The sequence below is a fragment of the Sminthopsis crassicaudata genome, chromosome 5, assembly GCF_048593235.1.
Source record: "Sminthopsis crassicaudata isolate SCR6 chromosome 5, ASM4859323v1, whole genome shotgun sequence".
Lineage (NCBI taxonomy): Eukaryota > Metazoa > Chordata > Mammalia > Dasyuromorphia > Dasyuridae > Sminthopsis > Sminthopsis crassicaudata.
In genome coordinates, this window is record NC_133621.1 from 299,605,721 (window position 1) to 299,628,612 (window position 22,892).

The 22,892-nt window shown below is 46.9% G+C and overlaps 1 protein-coding gene across 19 annotated transcripts in view; it reads right to left on the reverse strand.

Annotated features, from left to right (window-relative positions):
• Window positions 1-22,892, reverse strand: part of PLA2G6 (phospholipase A2 group VI) — a 50,206-nt gene that overhangs the window by 21,974 nt on the left and 5,340 nt on the right. For 3 of the 19 annotated variants that reach the window (XM_074271719.1, XM_074271707.1, XM_074271700.1), the window contains exons 1-4: window positions 18,095-18,190; window positions 17,005-17,229; window positions 14,041-14,460; window positions 384-599 (exon numbers count right to left, since the gene is read on the reverse strand). In XM_074271719.1, coding sequence (XP_074127820.1) covers window positions 384-599; window positions 14,041-14,339 — 515 coding nt within the window. In that variant the 5' untranslated portion in view covers window positions 14,340-14,460; window positions 17,005-17,229; window positions 18,095-18,190. Of the gene's footprint in view, window positions 1-383; window positions 600-14,040; window positions 14,461-15,923; window positions 16,020-17,004; window positions 17,230-17,940; window positions 18,064-18,094; window positions 18,191-22,892 lie in introns of those variants that run through there. The other 16 variants (XM_074271718.1, XM_074271709.1, XM_074271720.1 and 13 more) reach the window with 14 other exon arrangements.

Sequence of the window (22,892 nt, forward strand, 5' to 3'; positions counted from 1 at the left end):
TCCTGCCCACTAGGGGCTCTCCATTGCCCTCCCCCAATCTGAGGCTTCTCTTTTCAAAACTAAACATTCAGTGTTCTTTGTTTGGGGTCCTGGTTCCTGATTCAGGCCCTTACATAGGAGGGACAAGCCAGATCTGGCTAAGCTGACCCGCCATCTTGGTTAGGCAAGAGATGGGGACTCTGACCCACCATCTTGGTTAGGTAAGAGATGGGGACTCCTTTGGGAATGTTCATTTGGGCCTTTTATCACCTGCCTTCCTTTCTTTTGCAACTGTAGACAAGCCTGTGATGACCCTCCCACTGGAGGAAGTGGAGTGGGAAGTTTCTAGATGTTTCTAACACTGAGGCCCTTCCTCTCTAGGGGACCCTTTCCCTTCTTCTCACCTGATGACTCGGGAATGGTGAAAGCATTCTCGGATCCCCAGCTCCACGGCCAAATGGGCCATGGACCAGCTGGGGTGACTTCGGATGCAGTCGGTCAGCTGCTGCAGGACGTCAACTTGCAACACCCGGGTCGAGCTCTCGTAAAAGGGGGGCAACACTGATGAAAATTGATGAAAGGTCACCATGGCATCAGCCTCCGTCTCCAGCTGGAAGAGCCTAGAGGACCGGGACAGGGAAAGAATGATAAAGGAGCTCCCCCTTCCACCTCACCCCCATCGGGACCCTGGGCTCTGCTGAGTCGGGTCCCATGAGAGGCAAAAGAATCCACATCTCTCCCCCCACCCAGCCCCAGCTCCCCAGGGAGCCACCCCTCCCTGCTTCCTCACTCTGCTCCTCGCCCAGTTCTCCTCCTGCCCATCTGAGAGATCCTTTTCATCTCCTCTGCTAGTTCCTCTTCCTCTTTCTCCCCTCTCAATGCAGGGACCCCCTAAAGCTTGGTCTTGATGAGAGCCAATCCTCCAGGAAAGGAGCAGGAAGCAAGTGGACATCAGGGCAAGATAAAAAGAGGAGAGAAGCTCTCCTGACATGGCGGGGCTTCGCTCTGTGTCCATGTTTCTATCTGCTATTTTTTGCCAAACGTATATAAGAGACAATTTGGTTTTAAGAGATAAAGACCTGAGTTCAAATCCCGCCTCTGACTGATGCTGGCTCTGTGACCTGACCTAGTTGCCCCAGAAGACACAAGAGTATGAACTGCAGAGAAGGTTCTAGTCTGTATTATAAAAGGATGTTCCTCTTTGGGAGTTCCCGATATTAATGACATCCCAGGCTGAGTTGCTCTTCCTATGGAAATAAAGATGTCTGCTCTCCTTCCGGAAAGCTTCTCAAGAACCATCAAACATGACACCCACTGTCCACTTGGGTGGAAACACCACAGACATATGGTGGCATATGAGATATCTCTGTGGCCATTTCCAAAAAAAGAGGGAAGAAAGGAAAGGTAACAAATGTGGAGAAGATAAAGCCTGCTAGAGGACTCTGAACAGAGAATTGATGATTCTAGATACTCTCAAACTTTTTCCCCAACTGCCTGTTAGGAAAAAAAAAAGTTAGTTATTTAATGCAGACGGTATTTTAGAGCTATTTTTCAGAAACTGGAGTTGTAGTTATAAACTGCGACTTTCTTAAAGTGGGGGCACACAACAGCTTTCTGGTTCTTTTTTTTTTATATTTTGGATGCTGACATAGGTCTCTTTAATGGTTTACTCCAAGTCACACTGATGCCGGTATGCTCTTTTCCTAATGGTTTATTTTCCAAATTTATTGTATATCGCTAAATATACAATTTAGATAAAAGTATATTTAAAATATAGATTTATAAAAAGAAGAGAATTGATAGCAAGGGACAAAGAGCCCTCAAGAAGGACTAGGATTGATGCATAGGCCTGAAATCTTATGAATCTATTAAAAACCACCTTTGTGGCTCAATGGATAGAGCACCAGCCCTGAATTCAGGAAGACCCAAGTTCAAATCTGGTCTCAGACACTTAACACGTCCTAGCTGTGTGACCCTGGGCAAGTCACTTAACCCCAGCCTCAAAAACAAAAAACAAACAAACTAACTAAAAAAAACCACCTTTGGTTAAAAAAGGAGGGAGAAGAAGAAAACTGTTCAAAGATCGGAAGTTCGAGAACTTCCGAAGAAAGGAACTAACGATTCAAAGCAGAAAAATCCAAGATGAAAGCCACAAACAAAACTCCTGGTTGCAGAGATGTCCATACAAATATGCTAAGTGTGGCCAATAAATAGAGAGAATACTGCAATCCTGATATAAGGAGACATGTTTGACTTTATGAATATGACTGAGACTTGATGAGCTGGGATTCTAGATCTAGCTATCAATCCAGGGATTCAGAATAGGAGTGGGTATATAATGAGATCCTCATGAACCATAAAGAGCAATAAAAGTGACTCTACTGTTGATAAGAGAAGGTACAATTCCTAATTAAATTTATATAAACTCTATTGCTACAACAACCAACAATTCCACTTAAAATCATCAGAGGCCCATTTCTCCAGAACAGTGGTCCTCAAATTTTTTAAACAGGGGCCAGTTCACTATCCCTCAGACTGTTGGAGGACCGGACTATAGTAAAAACAAAAACTCACACTCTGTCTCCACCCCTCAGCCTATTTGCCATAACCCAGCGGGCCACATAAACGTCCTCAGTGGGCCACATCTGGCCCGCGGGCCATAGTTTGAGAAGCCCTGCCCTTTATGTCTCAGGGGTGATCGTTCAAGCTTAAGTTCCGCTGCCCACCCTATTCCTCCCACCAAATGCCAAGGATGATCTGCTTGGTCTCTTCAAGGGAGGCCCACAAACAGTGGAACTCACAACCAGGAGGCGGCTCAGGAAAGCCTCATATACTTGATGAACACCTCATGGAACAGAGTAAACACATCTGTACAGTAAACATTCTGGTATGACTGAAGTGGAACAGTCAGAAAGAAGCCCTTGGTGAAGGTCCATGATGAAGTGTGGAGGCCGGGAAGGATGCTGTGTCCTTTCTCTCCCTTTAAAATCATAATTCATTAATATAAAATGAACAGTTGCATCTTCCCCATCTTATCCCACATGTGAGTTTGCCCTTCCCAAGTTCTCCTGCCAGGTTGATGAGCCCTGATGTCCATCCAAGTGCCCTCTCACCAGCTGGACGGGCCTCCCTGAGCTGAGTGCCTTCTGCCTCTTCTGAGCTTCCTCTTGTGTGATATCCTTCCTTCAGACTGTAAGCTCCCTGAAGGCAGACTTTTTCTTGTTTGTACTACCCCTCCCTCTTAGCACAGTGTCTGGTATATAATATTTGTGGCTGACCCTTTTCCCCGGAGGCCAAAGACAGACACCTCCAGAACAGTTAAGATGCCCAGACTAACAGTCTTACTTTTTTCTTACACTATATACAGAGACACAACTACATTCAGGGCTCCCCTGGAATGATGTTGATTGGGTACAAGGGTGCAGAAGAACTAAACTCCAGAAATTATACTGGGGTTTCAGGACTTCTCCTTACATGGGCCATCAAATGTTGGGGTACATGGTGAACCCTGAATATACTGGGGTCTCAGGCTGGTGTCTCAAAAGATTTCGTAGACTTAGATCATCTCCAAATCAAAAGGCCAAGATTTTATTCCAGCTGCTGGCAACAGACTGATTTCCAAAAGGGAGCTTAGCAATTAACAAGGGGAAAAATCCCATAATAAGGGACAAGACACCATAAGGTAGGCTAAACTCCTAATGAGCTAGAGATGCCGTAAGGGTAGTTGCTAAAAGGAATTAGCCATTGTAACTCTTAATGTACAGGTTAACCCTAAAAGGAATTAGTGAAGAAGTGGGGTGTGTTAGGTCTTTTATAGGAGAAAAATATATCGGGGGGATTGACATCCTAACGTGGCCTTCTGATTGGATACAGTAACTGTGGGGTTAGGATATGATTCCTGTCAATGCAAGGAATTTGACAAAGAATACAGTAAAGGTCCCTTGCAATAAAGCTCCACTTAAGGATAACAAGGCCTCCTTTCGAACAAATCCTGCTAGTACATTACTGTCCCTCCCACCAGCCCCAAAAATCTACCAAGGACTTGGGGTCTTATTCACCTTTATCAATGTCAAACAATTGATCTCTTCCAGCCAAGGCTCATAAGAATTTGTACCCCAAATTTGCCTAGTAGAAGAAAGTATAATAGTATTGAGATGCTGGGGACATACTGAAGAGAGTTCTAGACTTAAAAACTAGGAAGATCTAACTTCAAATCCTGCAAGTCTTAACTCTGAGAAAGTCTGCCTCAGTTTCCTCATTGGTAAAATGAGAATAGCACCTATTTTCCAGGTTGTTGTGTATGAATGTTAGCTGCTATTAGAAGTTTTGTTGTGGGGGGGAGGGGGACACATACAGGTCCCCTGGACAGAAGGAGAAACCAAGCAAGGTCTCCCTGCCACCTGCCTCTATTCTTTCTAATCTATTCTCCAGATAACAGCCAAAACAATGTTCGCCTAGCACAGGCCTAGTGACGAGGCTATCTGACTTACTGGGAAACATTCAATGGCTCCCTATTGCCTCTAGGAGAAAATACAAATTCTTCAGATTGTCATTCAAAGCCTTGTCAAAACTAACTCTAATCTAAAATTATTTTATTGATTTTTAGCATAATAATAACATTAATTTTTTGACATAATAGCTAATATCATATCCTTAGAACAATTCTGTGAGATAGATGTTTTTACTCCCATTTTATTAATGAGAAAACTAAGGCAGGCAAAAATAACAACTTGCACAGGGTCACACAGCTAGTAAGTGCCCAAGGCCAGATTTTAACTCATTTTCCTGAGTTCAGGCTGTGGCTCTAGCCACTGCACTGTCCAGCTCAGGGGTACTAGGGGCCTTTCTGGGACCTCCAGTAGAAATGGGGCACATACAGATATAGCAACCATTGTCAGAATCATCATCAGAAAAGGAAATGAGGCTGGTCTGCTATGACCAATTCCTGACCAAGTCATGCTGGCTCTCTGGGAGTGACTACCACTTCCTTCACAAGCCATCTCTTTAATAACAGTTTTGATATATTTTCCCCTGAGAATCAGTCATATTTCAACTCCTACTAAATCAATGTAGACATCATACTAAGTGGTTTCCAGGTTATTGGACAATGACTCACAGAGTGGGCAAGTGAATGTCCCAGAATCCTGCTGTTATTACTACGTGTCAGAAGTGGGACATGAAGTCAGCTCTCCTAGCTCCACGTTCTGCCTCTTTCCAGTAAGACGGTCAAGAATGGGGATGAAACAGGGACACAGGTGATCAGAATTAATAACAATCCAAGAAGCACTGAAGGTGTACCCCAAAGCTGCTAGAGTTAAGAGTTAGGATTACTGGGGAAGATTCTGCCCTTTCCCAGAGATCTGCAGGGACGCTTCTTCATTAAAATGCTTCAAGTCCACTGGCAGCAGGGAGCCCCAACAACTGGGAAGGAAACGTGGGAAGGGGAAGTGTGTGTGGCGAGGTAAGGAATGGAGGCGGCGCTTCTGGAGTGCTCCTAATCCATCAGTCAATGATTCTGCCCATTGAACAACAGCAAAAGGGCCCATGGGCCACTGGGTCCAGTCCTTGGCCCTGATCAGCTCCCATTCCTGAAAGAAATGCTGCTGCTGCTTCCAATACGACTAAAGTGTTTTTCTGGGTAACTCGGATGAATTGTGCACATGACTGATCACATGTGTAAATGTCATCCCCCCCAACAGAAGAAGGCAGACTCCTTGAGGGCAGGCCTTCTTTCTACTTTGTCACTGTGTCTATAAGGCCTGGAAAAGTGTCATTTTCAGTTGTGTCCAACTTTTCGTGGCCACATTTGGAGTTTTCTTGGCAGAGATACTGGAGTGGCTTGCCCAGTTTTTTCTCCAGCTCATTTTACAGATGAGGAAACTGAGGCAAAGAGAGTGAAATGATTTGCTCAGTCACACAGCTGAGAAGTGTCTGAAGTTGGATTTGAAGTTGGAAGATGAGTCCTCCTAACTCCAAGCCTGGCACTCTATCCACTGTGATGCCATCTTTGGCACAGGGTAGGCACTTAATTAAATGTTTGTCGATTGACTTTTTAACATACTGACAACAAACAGTACATCGCATAGCTCTTGGGAGGTGTTGTCTCCTCTCAGGCTGGAAGACCTTTGAGGATGGGACCCTCTCTTCACTAAACTCTGCCTTGCACAGTGTCCCACACCCTACAGAAATGCTAGAAACATCTGTGACTTTGAACCATATTTTGATGAGATGTCAGTGACATGCTATCTAGTCTTATCTAATATCAGAAGTAAATTACTGTGGGAACTGAATGTGGATCACAACTTATATTTTCACTTCTTTTGTTGCTGTTTGCTTGAATTTTATTTTCTTTCTCATTTTTTCTTTTTTGATCTGATTTTTCTTGTACTCTGTATAAATATGTATGCCTATATTGTATTTAACATATATTTTTTACCATGTTTAAGATAAATTGGAGGGGGCAGCTAGGTGGCGCAGTGGATAAAGCACCAGCCTTGAATTCAGGAGGACCCAAGTTCAAATCTGGTCTCAGACACTTAACACTTCCTAGCTATGTGACCCTGGGCAAGTCACTTAACCCCAGTCTCAGAAAAAAAAAAAAACAAAAAAAAACCAACATTGGATCACTTGCCATCTAGGGGAGGGAGTGAGAGGCAGAGAGGAAATTGGAACACCGGATTTTGCAAGGGTCAATGGCGAAAAATTATTCTTGCATATGTTTTGAAAATAAAAAGCTTCAATAAAAAAGAAGCAAATTATTATTTCATGTCACGAACACAAATATTGGTGTTCTCATAATGCAAACAGCCCAGCCCAGCCCATGGCTCCGGCTTCAAGAACCAAGGTTTTCTGGCCATCTGCTGTCATATCCTAAGTCTACCTTTACTCACACCAGTGTTATTCCCATCCTCTCCACCTCTCAAGCTAAGATAAGAGAAAATGTCAAAGCTATAATAGGGAAGGCTTTTCTCCTTCTCCGAAGGCACACTTCCCATAATTCCCATTTAAAACAGGAGAACAGTGGCAGCTCCTAGGAGCCCCAAGATCATTCACATCACTCCTCAGTCCCGAACCTCATGAACCTCTACATGAACAGAACACCGCACACTGAGCCTGCACTGTATGGATCTGGCCTGCCTGCATCAGTAGTTGGTCATCCCTATAAAGTCCTGATGAACTTCTGCCAGCCAGCATGGAAAGTAGCTTCTGTCAAGTGGTGATGGGTGTGGTCGGCCTGGGCAGCCAGATCGTGAAGCCCTTTAAATACCAAACAAATGAGTTGGTGTTTGCTTCTAAAGGCAACAGAGAGTCCATGACGCTTCTGGGGCAGTGACCTTATCAGGAGTGACCTTATCAGACCTGAGTTGACATTTTAAAATTGTTTGATTGGGGGTGAGGTAGAGTGGGAAGAAGAGATCATAAACTCTGTAAATAAATAAACAAAAAAAATGTTAAAAGGTATATCAATTTCTGCCAGTATGAGGAAGAGAGACAATTATTTGGGATGGCCAATTAAGAGTCTTGGATTACGGATGCTGGAGAGGAGAGGGGAGGGTGGGGACAAGAATACAGAAAAGTTTGAGAATGATGGGCAACCAAGTGGATGTAGGTCTTGAGTGGAAGTAAAGCGTGGGGCTTCAGCCCCAAAATGCCAGTGTATTGGACCCAACAGCGACTTGGAAGGAGGGCTGCGTTCCACTTGATGAAGTCTGAAACATTTACATGGAGATAAGAAGCAGGCAACTGGAGACAGGAGACTGGGGCTCCAGAAGATTTCAGAAGAGGCAAGCCAATAGCTTGGAAGGGGAAATAACTAGATCTAGGAGCCAGGGGCACAGATAAACCCAGAGGAGTTCATTGAATCACCAGGATACCAGAAAGAGAGGAAAAAGGAGAGGACCTTGGACAGAGCCCTAAGAGACACTAACCAATGGAGACTGGGTAAGGAAAATAATGGGCAGAGGAGATTTGGAAAGAGAGGAACTGACAGGGAGGAAGAGAAATAAGAGAAGGTCATAAAAACCCAGGAAGTAGAATATTACCCAGAAGGGGATAGACAAAGATCAAGAAAGATAAGGACCTAGAAGAGCCATTGTAACAGCAAGTCGTTAGAAGAGATCATTTTGAGTCATTCTAATCATTAGGAAACTTTTCTTTACAAGGAGGAGAAAGAGGCCTTTATTGCCAGGTTCAATCCCTACTGTTTTCTGCAATCGAGAAAAACTGAGCTGATCCTTTCACAATCGAATGGCCCTCTGAAAATCTGCAATCTCCACTTCCGTCCTCCCAGCTTCTTTTCCTAAGACCAAACATTGCCAGCACTTTCACCTGAGCCACACACGGAACGTCTTCACATTGCCTGAACATCCGGTTCATCCTCCTTTGGATATGGATATGGTCCCATCTGGCAATATTCTTCCTCAAACATGGTGTCTGCCAGTGACCTGATCAAGCTAGGGGCCAAAGGGCCTGTCACCTTCTGCTCTCGGCTGCTCAGCAGTCTAAATCCCATGGGCTTTTGGCCTGCCACATCACAATCAATCAACCAATAAACAAGTATTCATTGATAAGCACCTACTATGTGACAGAAACTTCTTGTGAGAGCCACATTAGCTTTTTTAATATTCCCCTGACACAACGGTCTAGGTGCTGGGGAAACAATACAAAAGTACGGGAGGCTCTGCCCCTAGGAGGCTGCTATTCTACCATGAGCTCACAGACAGGCAAATATTGGATATGTAAAATTGATATTCAGTGACTGGAAAAGCACCTAAGAGGAGCAAGCTCTTAAGGGAGGAGAGGAGGGATCGCCTTCCAGGTCTGGGGGCAGGAGAAAGATTTTGCAGGAATAGAACAGTATGTAATTCAGTTTGGTTGGCCTACAGAGTGCATGAGGGGGGACAATAGATCCTCTGCTTGGAGGAAGTGGCCAGCGCCAGGTTGGCTGGGATTTCTCCTGAGACAGCCAGAGCATTATGGGGCTTCTTTGTAAAGAAAGCGTGGGATCCACTCAGACCTGGATGTGGGCAGAGGCAAAAGCCTAGAGGTTGAGCGACCACTGAGGAGACTGTGGCCCAAGTCTCTTGTTGCTGTCCACTTGACCTCTCCCCCCCAGAATTTGAGGCAAAAACTGCTGGTTGCCACATCTCTCCCAACCCATTCTGGTGACTGACTTAAAATCCACACCCAGACTTTACATTTACCCCAATTTAATTCAGACCAATGTTCCAGCCTGCTAGAACCTTTCTGGAGCCTCGGTCTGTCAGCCCGGTGATTTTTCCTCATTCTGCTTTTGCTCTTTAAATCTACAAATCATTCAAGTATACCATGAGTGACTTCATGAGGGTCAGTCTCCCACTCAGCCACTAAAGTGATTTCCCTTGGCCACGTCAGCCCCTCTCACTAAACTCCAGTGGCTTCTGATTGCCACAGATGCTCTGTTTGGCTTTCAGAGCCTTCAGAGACTTGTCCCCTCCTCCCTTTCCCATCTCCTTATACTTATTCACCTCCACATACCCTACAACCCAGTGACACTGGACTTATTGTTCCTCCCCACACAACCCTCCATTTCTCAACACCATCCCCCAGGCCTAGACTGCTCCTCCTCCTCCTTGTCCTCCTCCTTCTCTTCCTCTTCCCAGGCTTCTTTCAAAGCCCAGCTAAAAGCACCCCTTTTACAGGAATCCTCATCTATCCCCCTAAATTCTCAGGCTCTCCCTCTGCTGATTCTCTCCAATTCATCCCATCCCCAACTGCTGTTGTACACGGCCGTTGACGTATCGTACCCTCCATTAGATTAGGAAATCTACTGAGAAAAACTTAAACTGAGTGAGGATGAAGAAGTCTCCCTGCCTCACAGTAAATCAGAAGAGATCTGAGACGTGACTCTAAAGTGAAAATGAGACTGAATTAACAAACGTGTCCAGCCCTGTTGTGGCTGATATCTCCTTCAAAGCAAAACCAGAGAGATTGGAGCTGGGAAGGACCTCAGGATATGGCCAGCCAATGCTGGCAGGCCCCCAAGCCTGCAGGAGACCAATCTTGGCTCCCCGTATTTTCCAAGGTCCTCTCTGAGAAGGCCCTTCAAAGGTGGATCACAAGGCAAACAAGAAAGCTTAGTGACAGCATGTTCTCTCTCTGACACACTTTCCCACACCCTCTCACTTGCCCATTCCCCTGGTGATCCCCAGAGGGGACCAGCTGTGATTGTGAATCTCTTCCCACCTGAGGATGTTTCCTTACACCCTTTCACCAAATTCAACAGACTTGGGGCCAACTAAGTTCTGGGACATCACTGCAGAGAGGCAAAGAAGTCACGTATCACAGAGTCAGGCTCCTTGAGCCAGGAAGCCTCCTCAGACATACACTGGCAGGTCGCTCACTCTCAGGGACCCTGTGCATTCCTGCCAGAGGGAGTCGTACCCCTGGAATCTCAGGTCCGACCCTCCCAGCCCTCATCCCTTCCATGGAAATTCCGTAATTTGTTCCATAGGTTCTGTAGGAATGCCCAGGATCCCAAGACCCTTGAAGCCATGGCCTAGCCCAGTTAGTGAATATATACACGGCCTCCCACAAAGACCACTTTGCAGGGAACAGCCCCTACATGTTTGAGGGCATGCTGGGAAAAGACCAGACTTATCAGAGGAAAGAGCTGAGCCTCGGAGGGGCTCCATGATGGGGCCATGGGCACAGTGGCCAAAAGAGGGCCAAAAATGGCTCCTCTGACTCCTCATCTGGAGGAGTGCCCATTGGGATCTGTATTCTGCAGTCCTTCACCCATCCCAGACCCATGTCCCCCTCAGCAAGCAAAAGGGCAGGCAGGGGAAGCTACTGCGGGGAGGGGGTCTTCAGAGTCAAAACTCTTTTCATAATAACACTAAGATACTTTTATTTTTAATGAGATAATAATAGACACAGTCCATTTTTTTTTTTAAAAGCTCTTTCAGGTGGGGAGTCCTACACTCTCAGAGGTCCCTTCCAATTTGAAGAGTCTGTGGATTTATGATACCATGATAAAGACGGGATCGGAAGCCCCTACATACAAGAAAATATTGATAGCAGCCTTTTTTGTGGTAGCAGAGGTGCTGATTAAGGAATGGCTCAGCATGTTGCCGTTTGTGAATATAATGGAAGATGATGACTACAGAGAAGCACTAGAAGATTCACATGAATGGATACAGAGTGAAATCAGCAGAGCCGAGAAAATACCACGCACAATGACTCAAATCATAGAAAATGAGAGAGCAACCAGAGGCATGAAATGTGACAAAAGATTTTCAGACTTCTAGGGAAGCAGTGATTAGTTTTGCTGATTGTTTTCCTTTTATACTTCTTTAGTTTTCTTTTTAAGAAAATATAATTTGTTCTATGGGTTACTCTCTGTAAGAGAAAGAGGGAGAGAAATGCTGGGAGAAATTGAGGCAACGTAAAAATGAAATAAAATTCTAAAATTTTTAAAAGAAGGAATCATTCAAGATTTAAAATCTTTAAAGGAATCTTAAAATCATTAAAGGAATCATTCAACCCCACTGATGACTTCCTTTTCATTAGCAAAGGAATGAAGGGCTCAAGAAGAGACTTGAGGGGGCCACCTAGGATTGTGCAGCAAGGCAGCATGGGAGTATCCCCAGAAGTCAGTGTCAGAATAAAAGCTGGAAGCCAGACATCTCCATTATCTAAGTCCAGCAGTCTTTCTATTACTCCCTCAGCCTCAGTTTCCTTAACAGAAAAATAAAAGCACCAACCTCTTGAGGTTATTGTGAGAAGTACAGCACAGAGATTTATGAGCCATTATTACTGTTAACTATTCATGAATGAGCAGTGTCACAGGGCTAGAAAGGCAGCATGGTGTCATGGAAAGAGCCCTGAACCAGGAATCAGGAGGGGCTTGGCCTCAGAGTCTGACTCCTAAACTTGCCAGGCATGGAGAACTGCTCCAGCCAATCTAAGCCTCAGTTTCCCAATATTAAATCAGGGACACCTGCATTTCCTTTCCCCCGGGATACAGTGAGAAGGGCCTTTGTAGGCCGAAAAGCCTGAAGAAATGGAAACAGTCCCATTTCTTATGTTACTGGACAAAACAATATGAAATCCATGACCTGAGAGGTTTGCTTTTTGTCACAGCTGCCAGGGAAATTAAAACCTTAAAATTCATTTCCTGTTTTACAGTATTGATTATTGGGGTACCTATAAACATCTATTTCTCCCTCCTCAAAAGACCTTCTGCTAAGTTTTCTGTGCCACATGCTGGGTTGCCCTCAGGAGACTTGAGGGAGAGACGAGGGTGGGACGGCAGGCTTGTGTTCCTCTCTGCAGTTCCACCTCACAGCTAGTTACAGGGCCCTGCAGATTTTTTTTTTTCAGTCTGAAGTATAAGGTGAAAACAATCCGCAAAATCAACTGCTGCTTCCCCACTAGTCTGGGATTTCATGTATGTGGAGAAATACCCTGCAGCGATACAGGTGGGCAACCTGTCTACAACTCAGAAAGTCGTCATGACACCGAGAAGTCAAGTGACAATCACACGTATCAGAGGTGGTCATTCAAAGGCAGGTCTCACGGACTCTAAAGTCGGTCCTTTGTCCTATCGACTACATTATGATGGGGTCCAAACAGTCCAGAAACCATCCACAACCATTTATGAAGAGCTTACTCCACACCGGATACTATGGTGGGCAAAAATAAGACATTCTCTTCTCCCTGAGGAGCTTTCACTGCATCATAAAACGTACCCCCAGTAAATATAAGGTAAGGAGAAGGGAGAACAGTGGGGCTGCTTATGGGCTCCCAGACCCAATGACAGTCTTGCTGTAGCCAGAGTAACAGGCAATCAGGCAAAGAGATCTATGCAAAGATAACCCCAGGGATGGCAAGAGAGATTCAGCCTATAACAAAGAACAAACGTGCAGGACTGATTGACATCCATGTCCATGGCCTGGTGCTCTAGCTGCTGTGTCAGAAAAGGGAGTCAGAAAAGGCCTGGTATAGGAAGTAGGCCCTGAATTGCGCTCTGAGAGCATGCAGGGATTTTATAATGTGATACTGAGGAGTGAGGGCACTTCAAGCATAAGGAACAGCTTATGCAATGGTGAGAGGTGAGAGATAGAACACAGTGTAGGCGGAACAGCAAGCAAAGCACCTGAACTAGGTGATAGTCACATATCTGACCCATGGGCAAGTATCAGAACACGTACAGGCCAAGATTATAGTTTCACAACCCACGTTCAGAGAAGGGATCAGGGACCCGGCTCCTGAGCATGAGACATAAGTAGGGAGCTCCCTCTGCCCCCACAGAAGTATATGTGCTTGCTGACAGGGCCTAGAGCTAGCAATCATTTCCTGGAGCCACACAGGAGCAAATCTGAGGCTGGCTAGCTCAGACTCAAACTGGAGACTTCAGAAAGACAGCAATCAGCCCATGGCCTTTGTGATACTGCACATGTCCTGATCAAGTCCTCAGTCCCTAGCCCAAGACTCTTGACTCCAGACAAGAGGGGCCAGGACCTCTGATGTAAGGCGGTAACAACTAAAAAGTATGTAATGTCTGGCCCTAACACTAAGTCCCAGGAAGGTTGGAAGAATGAGTTAAAAGAAAAAAGATAAAGAGCTATTACATAACCAGGGAAGATCAAAAGACACAGAAAGAAAAGGAGACTTATCCCGCACACACCTACAAGAATTCAAGGACAGAAGAGTCACGCTCTGAACCACGCAGGATTTAGTAACCAGCATCGTAAGGGATAGGAGGGCTTGGTCTGCAGCAGTGTCTCTGGATCCCCAAAGTACTTCTGTCCTCTAAGGCTCCCACCCTCTCTTGAGCCCAATAACGGGGACGTGGGACAGAGGAAAGACCACTGTGAGACTGTGGGAAAGTGATTCCTTCTCGTGGGCCTCCCTTTGCTCAGCTGCACAAGATGGAGGCCAGACCTCACAGCCTGTCTCGTTCTAAACCTGAGACCCTATCAGATTTTCCAAGCTGTTTCCTAGCAGAGAGGTGGTCTCCACCCCCGTGGCCACCACATTATGAACAAAGGGAAAGAAGCATTAGGGCCTACCACCCACCGGAATCCATTCTGCGTGGACCTGGGGTTCACGAGCAGGCAGTCCCAGGTGCGATGAGTGCTATTCTTGAACAAAATCATCTGCCCTTCTTCCTTGAGCTGGACGCAAGATTTGTAGTCAGCCATGGACACTTCTTTCACCCGATATGGGTTGGAAAACAAGTTGGTGACATTGCTGATTGTGCTGACCAGGCGGCCAAAGAACTGCATCTTCCCAGGAGTGGGGGGATCGGTCTTGTTTTCTTTTCCCTCCTTCTGGAAGAAAACGGGGTCTGTGGTCAGCCGAGCTTGGTCCCCCATCCCACCTCACTAAGCGTTGTGGAGTTCTGCCCAGACGTCCCTCTTCCTCCCCACCAGGGCTTCTGGCACCAACTTGAGGCTTGGAGTCCTCAAAAGCTTCAGCAAGGTCCCCAAGAGGCCACTGAAAAGGAGGGAGAGAAAAGAGAAACACCATTGAGAGGAAGGTTGGCACAAGAAGCTCAGCAAGGTCCCCCAGAAGGGCACTGAAAAGGAAGGAAAGAGAAACGCTATTGAGAGGAAGGTTGGCACAAGAAGCTTTGGCAAAATCCCCAAGAGAGCACTGAAAGGGAGGGAGGAGGAGGAGAAACATCACCGAGACATTGCCACAAGCTGGTTCAAGGCCCCCAGGGCCCAAGGAGTCCACTTCTGTCTCTGTCACTGAAAGACTATTTAAAGGGAACCCAGTCAATGGCCCATCCTATGCCTCAGTTTCTCCAACAGACAAGTGAGCTCTCCTCTCGGTTATGGATAAAAGCCACAAGCAAGTGAATTCCTAGGAAAAGGGACTTTACACATCACCCTTCCCTTCCCCCCTAGAGGGGCCACTCAAGAGATAGGTTTGTTCACAGCCTTTTAGGAAAATGTCATAGCTATCCTGTGGTTACAAAGCACTTTATATCCACTGCAGACAGTTATCGGGGGATTCTTGTCCCCATTTTGGTTTAATTCTCCCTTCATAGAGGAGTAAACAGACTTGCAGAAGAAGTGATTTGCCCAGGCACACAGGCCTTAGCCAGTCTTCTGACTCCCAGCCCAGGGGCCTGTCTCCTTTGACCACAGTGCCAAACAAACCTGCCTGCCCATTCCTAAAGAGGAAGGAGAAACTAAAGCATCAAGAACTCCGCCTCCCAGCTTAGAAGAACAAAACCACTGGTTTTCAAAGTACCTTCCTGCTTGCCTTCCTTCCAAGTCCTTCAAACTCCACACACAGGCTGGGAGGCCTAGGGTTAGAGGGCTAGGAAAAGGTCACCTCCTAAAGCCAACTACCTCCACAAAGCATCCTCCATTCCCAAGGGATTCTGGACTACAGGCACGGGGGAGTCGGAGGGCCAGGTTTGATTTGGACAAGTAACTATCATATCTCACCTGCCATTTTCTCATCTAGAGAATGAATAAGATCATCTCTAAAGTTCTTTCCAGCTCTAACATTCCATGACTCTATTTAAAAATCATATCATTCTGTCCACTTTCTTGTGGGGCCGACAAGGGGAAAAGGCTGAGGGCCGAAGGTCCCAGACTTCCTGTGTGAGGAGCGTGGAAAGAATGCAACAGGAAGGAGCCTCTACTGCTAAAGAAGACAACTGTGGAACCTTTCCTCCACCCTACCCCCAAAAATGCAAAATTACCACGAGTGTTTGCTAAGCTGGGATCGAGTATGGGGAGTGTTGGAGAGAGGATTATTTAATTTAATGTCATTATTTAATGACATTACCTTACCCAGAGCAGACCCTCACACTCACTCTCCCTGAATGATCTAGCAAAGTCTGCAAGCCTCTGAGCCTCTAAAACTGAGGGGTGTGGGGGGATCAGACACCTTCCCTCCTAGGTCTCCTCTGCATCCACAGCTCTGAAGCTATTACATACCGTGTCTGGGGGCCTCGGCTCACCGACTAGAAACGGCGGTTTTTCCCCAGCTGAGCTAGTTGCCTGACAGGCCGACTCAAGCTTGCCCAGCCAGCTCTGGTTCTTATATTAGGCCGCCTGTGGGGACCAGGAGGTGGGGCAGGGGAAGGGAAACATGTGGATCAGGAGACCAAAGTACTAGGCCCTGCAGGCAACCTGTGTGCTGAGTGACCTTGGCAACTTCCCATCCCTGGGGACCTCACTTTCCACAAGGCTACAGATGAAGGCAGGCTCCCATGTATCTGGAAAATGCTATGATTGGATGAGCTTTTTAGTTAGCTTAGGTAACCTCGGAAATCCTTCCCATAACTCTTCAGAGAAGAAAAGGAGTGTGGAATCTCCACCCACTTCCACCCAAAAGTTAAGAGAAAGAGAAATCATGTTTGCTATGGGAAGAATTTGGTCCTCCCCCAAAAGGCCCTCAGGGGCCTTGTCTTCATCTCAGCCCTCCAGCTGTTGCTGACCAACGTCCTGTGGCCAGGCAGCAGCCCTGGGAGGGGGTAGGTGGTTTGAAGGGTTATGTTTGTCAGAAAATGTGCGGGTGAGATGTGAATCAGAGGCCGGATTCAGGCCACACTCTGCTCAGACAGGCATTAAGACCTCTGTACATGGAGGGAGATGGTAACAGCAGTGTGTGTGTATGAGAGAAACAGAGAGAAACAGAGAGAAAGAAAAAGAGAGAAAGAGAAAAAGAGAGAGAGATAAACAAAGAGAGTGAAAAAGAGAGAGAGAAAGAGAGTGAAAAAGAGAAAAAGAAAGAGAGAAAGAGAAAGAGAGAGAGCGCTTCCATTTGCAAGTTAGCCATTTCACATTTCTGAGGCTTGGTTTCCTTATTTATAGAATGGGGGTCACCAGAACCCTATCTCATAAAGGTGTTGTGTGGAAAGTTTTAAAAAACACCCAAGGGAAGCTGTGACTAACAGTTGGGCTAATAACCTTTCCCGGTTTCTGCCCATGTAAAAGGACCCTCCATGCTTCTCCCTACCTTGAACGTCTCTGTCTCTGACTCTGACCTGGAAAGAATGTAATGACTCATGCTTACCTATTCGGTCTGTTCTGTCTCTATCCTGAGCTTTCGCTGCCTGTGTTCTAGGGATACATCCAGGCTGATCTGGTTGGCTTTAGAGCAGGGCTGCCCAATGGGCAGCTCCCCAAGGGCCACCTGCAGACAGGGACTAGTAAAGGCTTGCTCATGGAGGTCATGTTGACATGGCGGTGATGATGGCAAAGCAGTCTATTCCTGGGTCCAAACCGTGGGCTCCCTAAACTGAGGACGAATGTTTGGGAAGTTCTCATCCAGCTGTTATAACTAACCCAGATTCCCCTTCTCCTGAACCAAGGACATTCACAATGGCTGGGACCAAGCCAAGACAAGGGTGGCACAATCAATGCTAGGCAGAGGCCATCCCCACTCCCAGGGTGCCCTCCTCCTTCTAGACATACCCTGCGGATGCCCTCCTTCCTCTACGTAAGCCTTAGTCCTTTTAATAAAGGGTGAACTGGTACTCAACCCAGTTCTCAAGGCCTTCTCCAATATGGCTCCACAAAGGCTGCCCAGCTTTGTCTACACGCCTGCCAGCCCAGCCCACCTCCCGTTCCCCAGCTCCTGCCCTGGTATCGCATCCTTGGTCACTTTGATTCCCTGCACAAAGTGCACATGTCCCCTTCTCTTCCTTCCCTCAGGAACCTTCTTTTTGACCCTTATTCCCTTTCTTCCAGGATTACCTCAGCCTCACCCCCACCCTCCATCCCCAGGAAACCTTCTCGAGACTTCCCCAGGTGAATGTACTGCCTCATTAGGGAGCCTCCTCAGTGGTGAAGGAGATCACTCTTTCTACGGAGTCCAAATCTACTATATGTGGACTCTACCCACTGGTCTCCCTTAGGCCTCCTGGAAAGAAGTGATGAGCCCAAGCCCCCCTCACACATCCAAGGACAACCCTCATATCCCAGCAAGCAGCCCTGCTCCAGTGGATACATGGGTGGTTCCCTCCGAGAGCCCCGAGAGGTTCTGGCCTCCTCCATCCTGCTGACCAGCCTCTTCCAGACATGCTCTGGTGGGCCCCCGGCCCTTCTAAAAGTTGAACACAACAGTCGGAAGAGGCGTCTTGTAGAATCACAGATTATCTGACCTGAGGGGAACCTGAGAGCTTAGAATGTCTGAGCTGGGGAAGGGCTGAAAACAGAGAATGTCAAAGTGGGAAGTACTCCGGATCATGGAATGTCAGGGCTGGGAGGGGCCTTAGAATAGGGGATGTCACAGATGGGAGAGGCTTTAGAACAGGGGATGTCAGAGCCGGGAGGGAGTTTACAACAGGGATATCAAGGCTGGGAGGGGGCTCAGAGTCCATCTACCTTCTTTTTATACATCTGACCAGGAGAGAATAGAGAGGAATCTTGTTGCTATTTTAATACAATCTACTGTGATATCAGCTGCGATTATGTACCAAAATGGCTCTTAGGAAGGAACTCTCTAGATGTGTTTCCGCCTACCCCTCCGTAGGGCCCACAGTTCAGGGGATTTTCTCTCTGCCCCAATAGCATCCTAAGAGGCCCTTGGACCATAACATGGGAGATTATCTCGGCTTTGGTCACTCTTTGTTCAGCTCTGCTCGGGGGCCGAGGAGGGCTGGGAGCTCGTTACACTGAGGTCTGGCCAGGGGACCCAGCCAGCTATTTGTCTTTTTAGGGCTCCGAGGCAGAGAAGGTGCTAACTTGCACAGGAAAAAGGGATTTTCTCCACTTGGAATTCCTTCTTTTGATGCACTCACTGGCTCTTGCTATGCCGTTGAAACTTCAGTTTCGCCCAACAGCTCCGTGCAGGCTGGCCTTGGTGCATGTGACGCCATGTTTGCCCAAAAGGCTTTTGGGAAAGTTTGGAATCGATTTAGAAAGCAAATGGTCACTTCTGGTGTTTTCAGTTTGACGTGTGGATCTGGGAGTAACCCTACCTGCCTAAGGGGCAGGGGAGGCAGTGAGGTGAGGTCACTGGGCACTGAGCAGCAGAGCAGAAGCCACAAGGACTTAAGTTCAAATGTAGGCTCAGACATCTACTAGCTGATCCTGGGCAAGTATCTTAACCTGTTTGCCTTAGTTTCCAAATTTGTAAAACGGGAATGATGGCAGCTCCCTCCCAGGACTATTGTGAAGACGAAATTATTTGTAAAAGGCTTTGCAAAGCTTCACAATAGAAATGCTTAGCATTTAGGACTCTTACCACTTGTATCTAATTAATCCTCTTCAAAAGGCTTGTGATCATACCACTACAAAGCCCGGGCAGCCAGGGCTCTATATTCTGGGTCAAGAGGGCCCGGCTGGAATTTGGTTTCCTCCTCCATAAAATGAGAGCATTGAACTGGATGTCCTCCAACGTCCCAGGGGCTCAGAGGGCTTCAGTCCTGTGACCTCCAGGGAGGAAGGCAACAGCTGCCTGGTACCAGCAGAACAAGATTACACAAGTGCCCAGGACAGGAAGCAGATCCCTGGGCAAGTGGAAACCGCATGCATAATTCTGGGAGGCCTAATACACAAGTGGCCCATTTGGGATTCTGACCCAACGTGCCCTTGCCTCTGACAACAGAATGTCACATGGATGGCATTGTCCTAGCCAGCTGCAGAGCAGCAATCTCCTAAGGAGATCGGGCTGGAGGCAGCTCTGGCTGCTTAGCCCCAAGATCCCATCTGCTGATGAAGCCTTTGGCGATGGAGGGATGTGGCCATGTGCCAAGGCCGTGGAGGGCAGCATGGACTGAGGCGGGGGGATTCTCTAGTCCAATCCATACGCCTTTTCTTCTTCCCCACCTTTTCTCTCTCTCAATCTCTTTCTTCCCCCCTCTCTTTTTTTCTCTCATTCTTTCTCCCTTCTCTCATTTTTTCTCTCTTTATTCTCACTCCCTTTCTCCCAACCACTTTTTTCTTTCTCTTTTTCTCATTCTTTTTTCCATTCTTTCCCTTCCCTCTTATTCTCTCTCCCTTCTTTCTCTCAATCACTTTCTTCTTTCTCTCCTTTTTCTTTTCTCTCATTCTGTTCCCCTTCTGTCTTCCATTTTCTTCCTTCTCTTTGTCTCTCCTCTCATTCTTCCCCCCCTCCTTTCTCTCTCTCTTTCCCATTCTCTCCCTCAGTCTTTATCTCTCTGCATCTCTCTTCACCTATCTATTCCCCTCTTTCCTCTCTCATCCCACACAGATGTTCTGTGTATAGCAGAAGATTTTTCTTTCTTCCCATAGGCCAGTGGGAGTTGAAGTCAGAGGACAGATTAAAATCTTTCCTCGGACACTGTATGACTCTTGGACAAGTCATCCATCTCTTGGTTTCCTCTCCGTCCTCCTGAGGTTGCTTAAGGGTCAAGTAAAAATTTTCCAACATAGCCAAGACTTCAGGGGCCTTCTCCTCTCTGGATGGAATGGAAAAGGGTCCTGGGCTGTTTTTATCTTGGCATTCCCAGAAGGGCTCACAGCAGGTACAATTCTCTTGTTTTTCTTCCTTCTTTTCCCGTCCCTTCTTCCAGGGCACCGGGCAAGAAGAGCTGGAGCCCATGTTCAGCTTCAGCCTTAGGCTTTCTCAGCACAAGCCCAGCATTGAGTCCACTGTTATCCAGCACACAGCTAATGCTTAAAAAATGTTCATTGACTTGAATTGAATTATCCTCATTCTCCTCCACTGGAAGGGATCCCAGTATCATAGATTTAGAGCCGGAAAGATCATGGAATCCAATACCATTTCCCCATTTCACAGAGGAGCAAACTGAGGCCCATCTCCTCCTCCAAAGCTTCCTCCTGCTGCAGAAACGACTAGAGGCCCTGGAAGGCCAGTCAGTGACGTCCAGAGTCTGGGCCCTTCTAAGGAGCTAAGGCCTGGAAATCTGCCTTGGGACAGGACCCAACTGACCTGATCTCCTTAATGTACCAATAGAGAAACTGAGGCTCAGAGAAGGGAGGGACTTGCTTAAGATCATCTGAACCCCAATTGTCTCAAGGGCACAGATTGTTTTCCTAGTTAACTGTAATGCATTCTACTTCTGTTTCCCTTGCTTATGGTATCTTTTTAACTGTCTCTTAACTTTCCTCATCTTTGTCTTAAACTGCCTTCAAATCCAGGGCTCGGGCTGTGTAGCAAGCTATTTCCCCTGCAAACAAGGATTCAATTCAGTTCCATAAGCACTCACTAAATGCTAGGAACTATGGGAGGCACTGGGCAGACTCAGACAAAATTAAACACTGCCTGCCCTCAGGAGGCCTCTGTTCCCCTGGAGAGAAATATATGCATGACTAAGTAGATTCTCCTTTTTGGGATCGGGCCCTACAGGCAGTGGCTCTCGCAGACAGTTTAATCCGTGATGACCAGTCCTTCTACAGCACACATAAAGATATAAGGTGCCTCTTCATCCCTCTTGGATCCCTAGAGGTAAATTTGTTAAGGTCTCCCTGAGATTGGGCCCTCCAGAGGCTCTCTGTGGCTAAGGTGCTCTGGGCGCTCAGAAACAACATTCCTCATGCCCATTCCTGAGGGTGAGCAGGACGTCTGGGTCCTCCCATTACTCCAGTCTCCTCCCATCATGGAGATTTGGGCACTTTGCAGCAAGGCCTACAAATGGATACTCTCAGCTCTTTGCATTCCCAGAGCTTTTCAAAGTGGAGTCCTGAACAGATATTTAATTGAGCTGGATCGAGGCTGCGGAAGTATTGTTCCCTGAGTCATGCTTCAAGGTGATAGTACCTACAAGGAAGCGCCACGCCTTCACCAGCTCACTGAGCTGGTGCAGACACACGAGGGGGCATAACCTTTATGGAATCATGGACTGAGCCCCAGCCAGGTGACTGCTGTGCTAGATGGTGGTGGGCAGGAGGCAGCTGGGGGCAAAGTGCTGGTCTCCAAGTCAGGAAGAGAGTTCAAGTCCTGCCTTAGATACTGACTAACTGGGCCACCCTGAGCAAGTCATTTCATCTTTGTCTCAGTCCCTCATCTGTGAAATGGGGATGATGATGGTAGCTACTTCACAGAGTTCTTGTGATGATCAAATGAGATCTTATTTTGGGCAGTACTTAGAAAACTTTAGTGGGCTCAAGCAGAGAGCCCCTCACCTCAGAGGCTGTGATTCTATGTTTTAAACTTTAAATTCCAACTCTGAATCACAAAGAGGCTGGTTTGGATAGGGTCTCTCAGGTTCCTTTCAACCCTAAATAGAAATCCTAAGGATGTATGAATGACAAGAAACCAGCCCTCCCTCAGGAGGGAGCCGATCACTGGAAGGAGCCATCATGTTTTTTGCTGCCTTTCATTGCTCTCCCCTGAGCTTCCCTTTGCAGCTTTTTTTTTTTCCCAGATGCCTCAGTTATACCATTCTGCTAATTGGGTCCCTTCCCAGGACATTAGTTCATCTCCCTCAAAACTTCTGATAGCATAAATAAGACTATTATCTTAAAAAGAAAAAAATTCACCAAATAGCAATGAGCCCTTGAGTGACAGCTCAGAGGGAGCCATGACCCAGGGAGAGCTGCTTAAGGAATCCTCCCAACTAGCATCCTGGAGCCCAAGAAACAGGGCATGATTCCAAATCAGTGGCAAGGGCAAGGAACAGGCCTTAAGAAGGCCTCTCTATGTCCCCCTCCCAACAAGGCCAGCCCCTGCCCCCAGCTTATTATCCCTTGACTAGTTGCTGTTTCCAGAAACCAGTTCCAAGGCCCTGGGAATTCAGACAACCCTAGTCAGGGGCTGCAAAAAGAAGGATAAGGAGGGAGAAGGAATTAAGGGAAGATGAAGGATGAAAGGAGGGAATTGGAATTGAATCTAGTCATGGATTGGACAGAAAATAGGGTTTACAAGAAGACCATGGGAGTATGGGAGAATACTGGGAAGAATCTGAGGATGGGGAAAATCTAGAAAGTAAAGGATTTCACTGCTCTGGGTCTACATTCACCCACCTGGAAAAC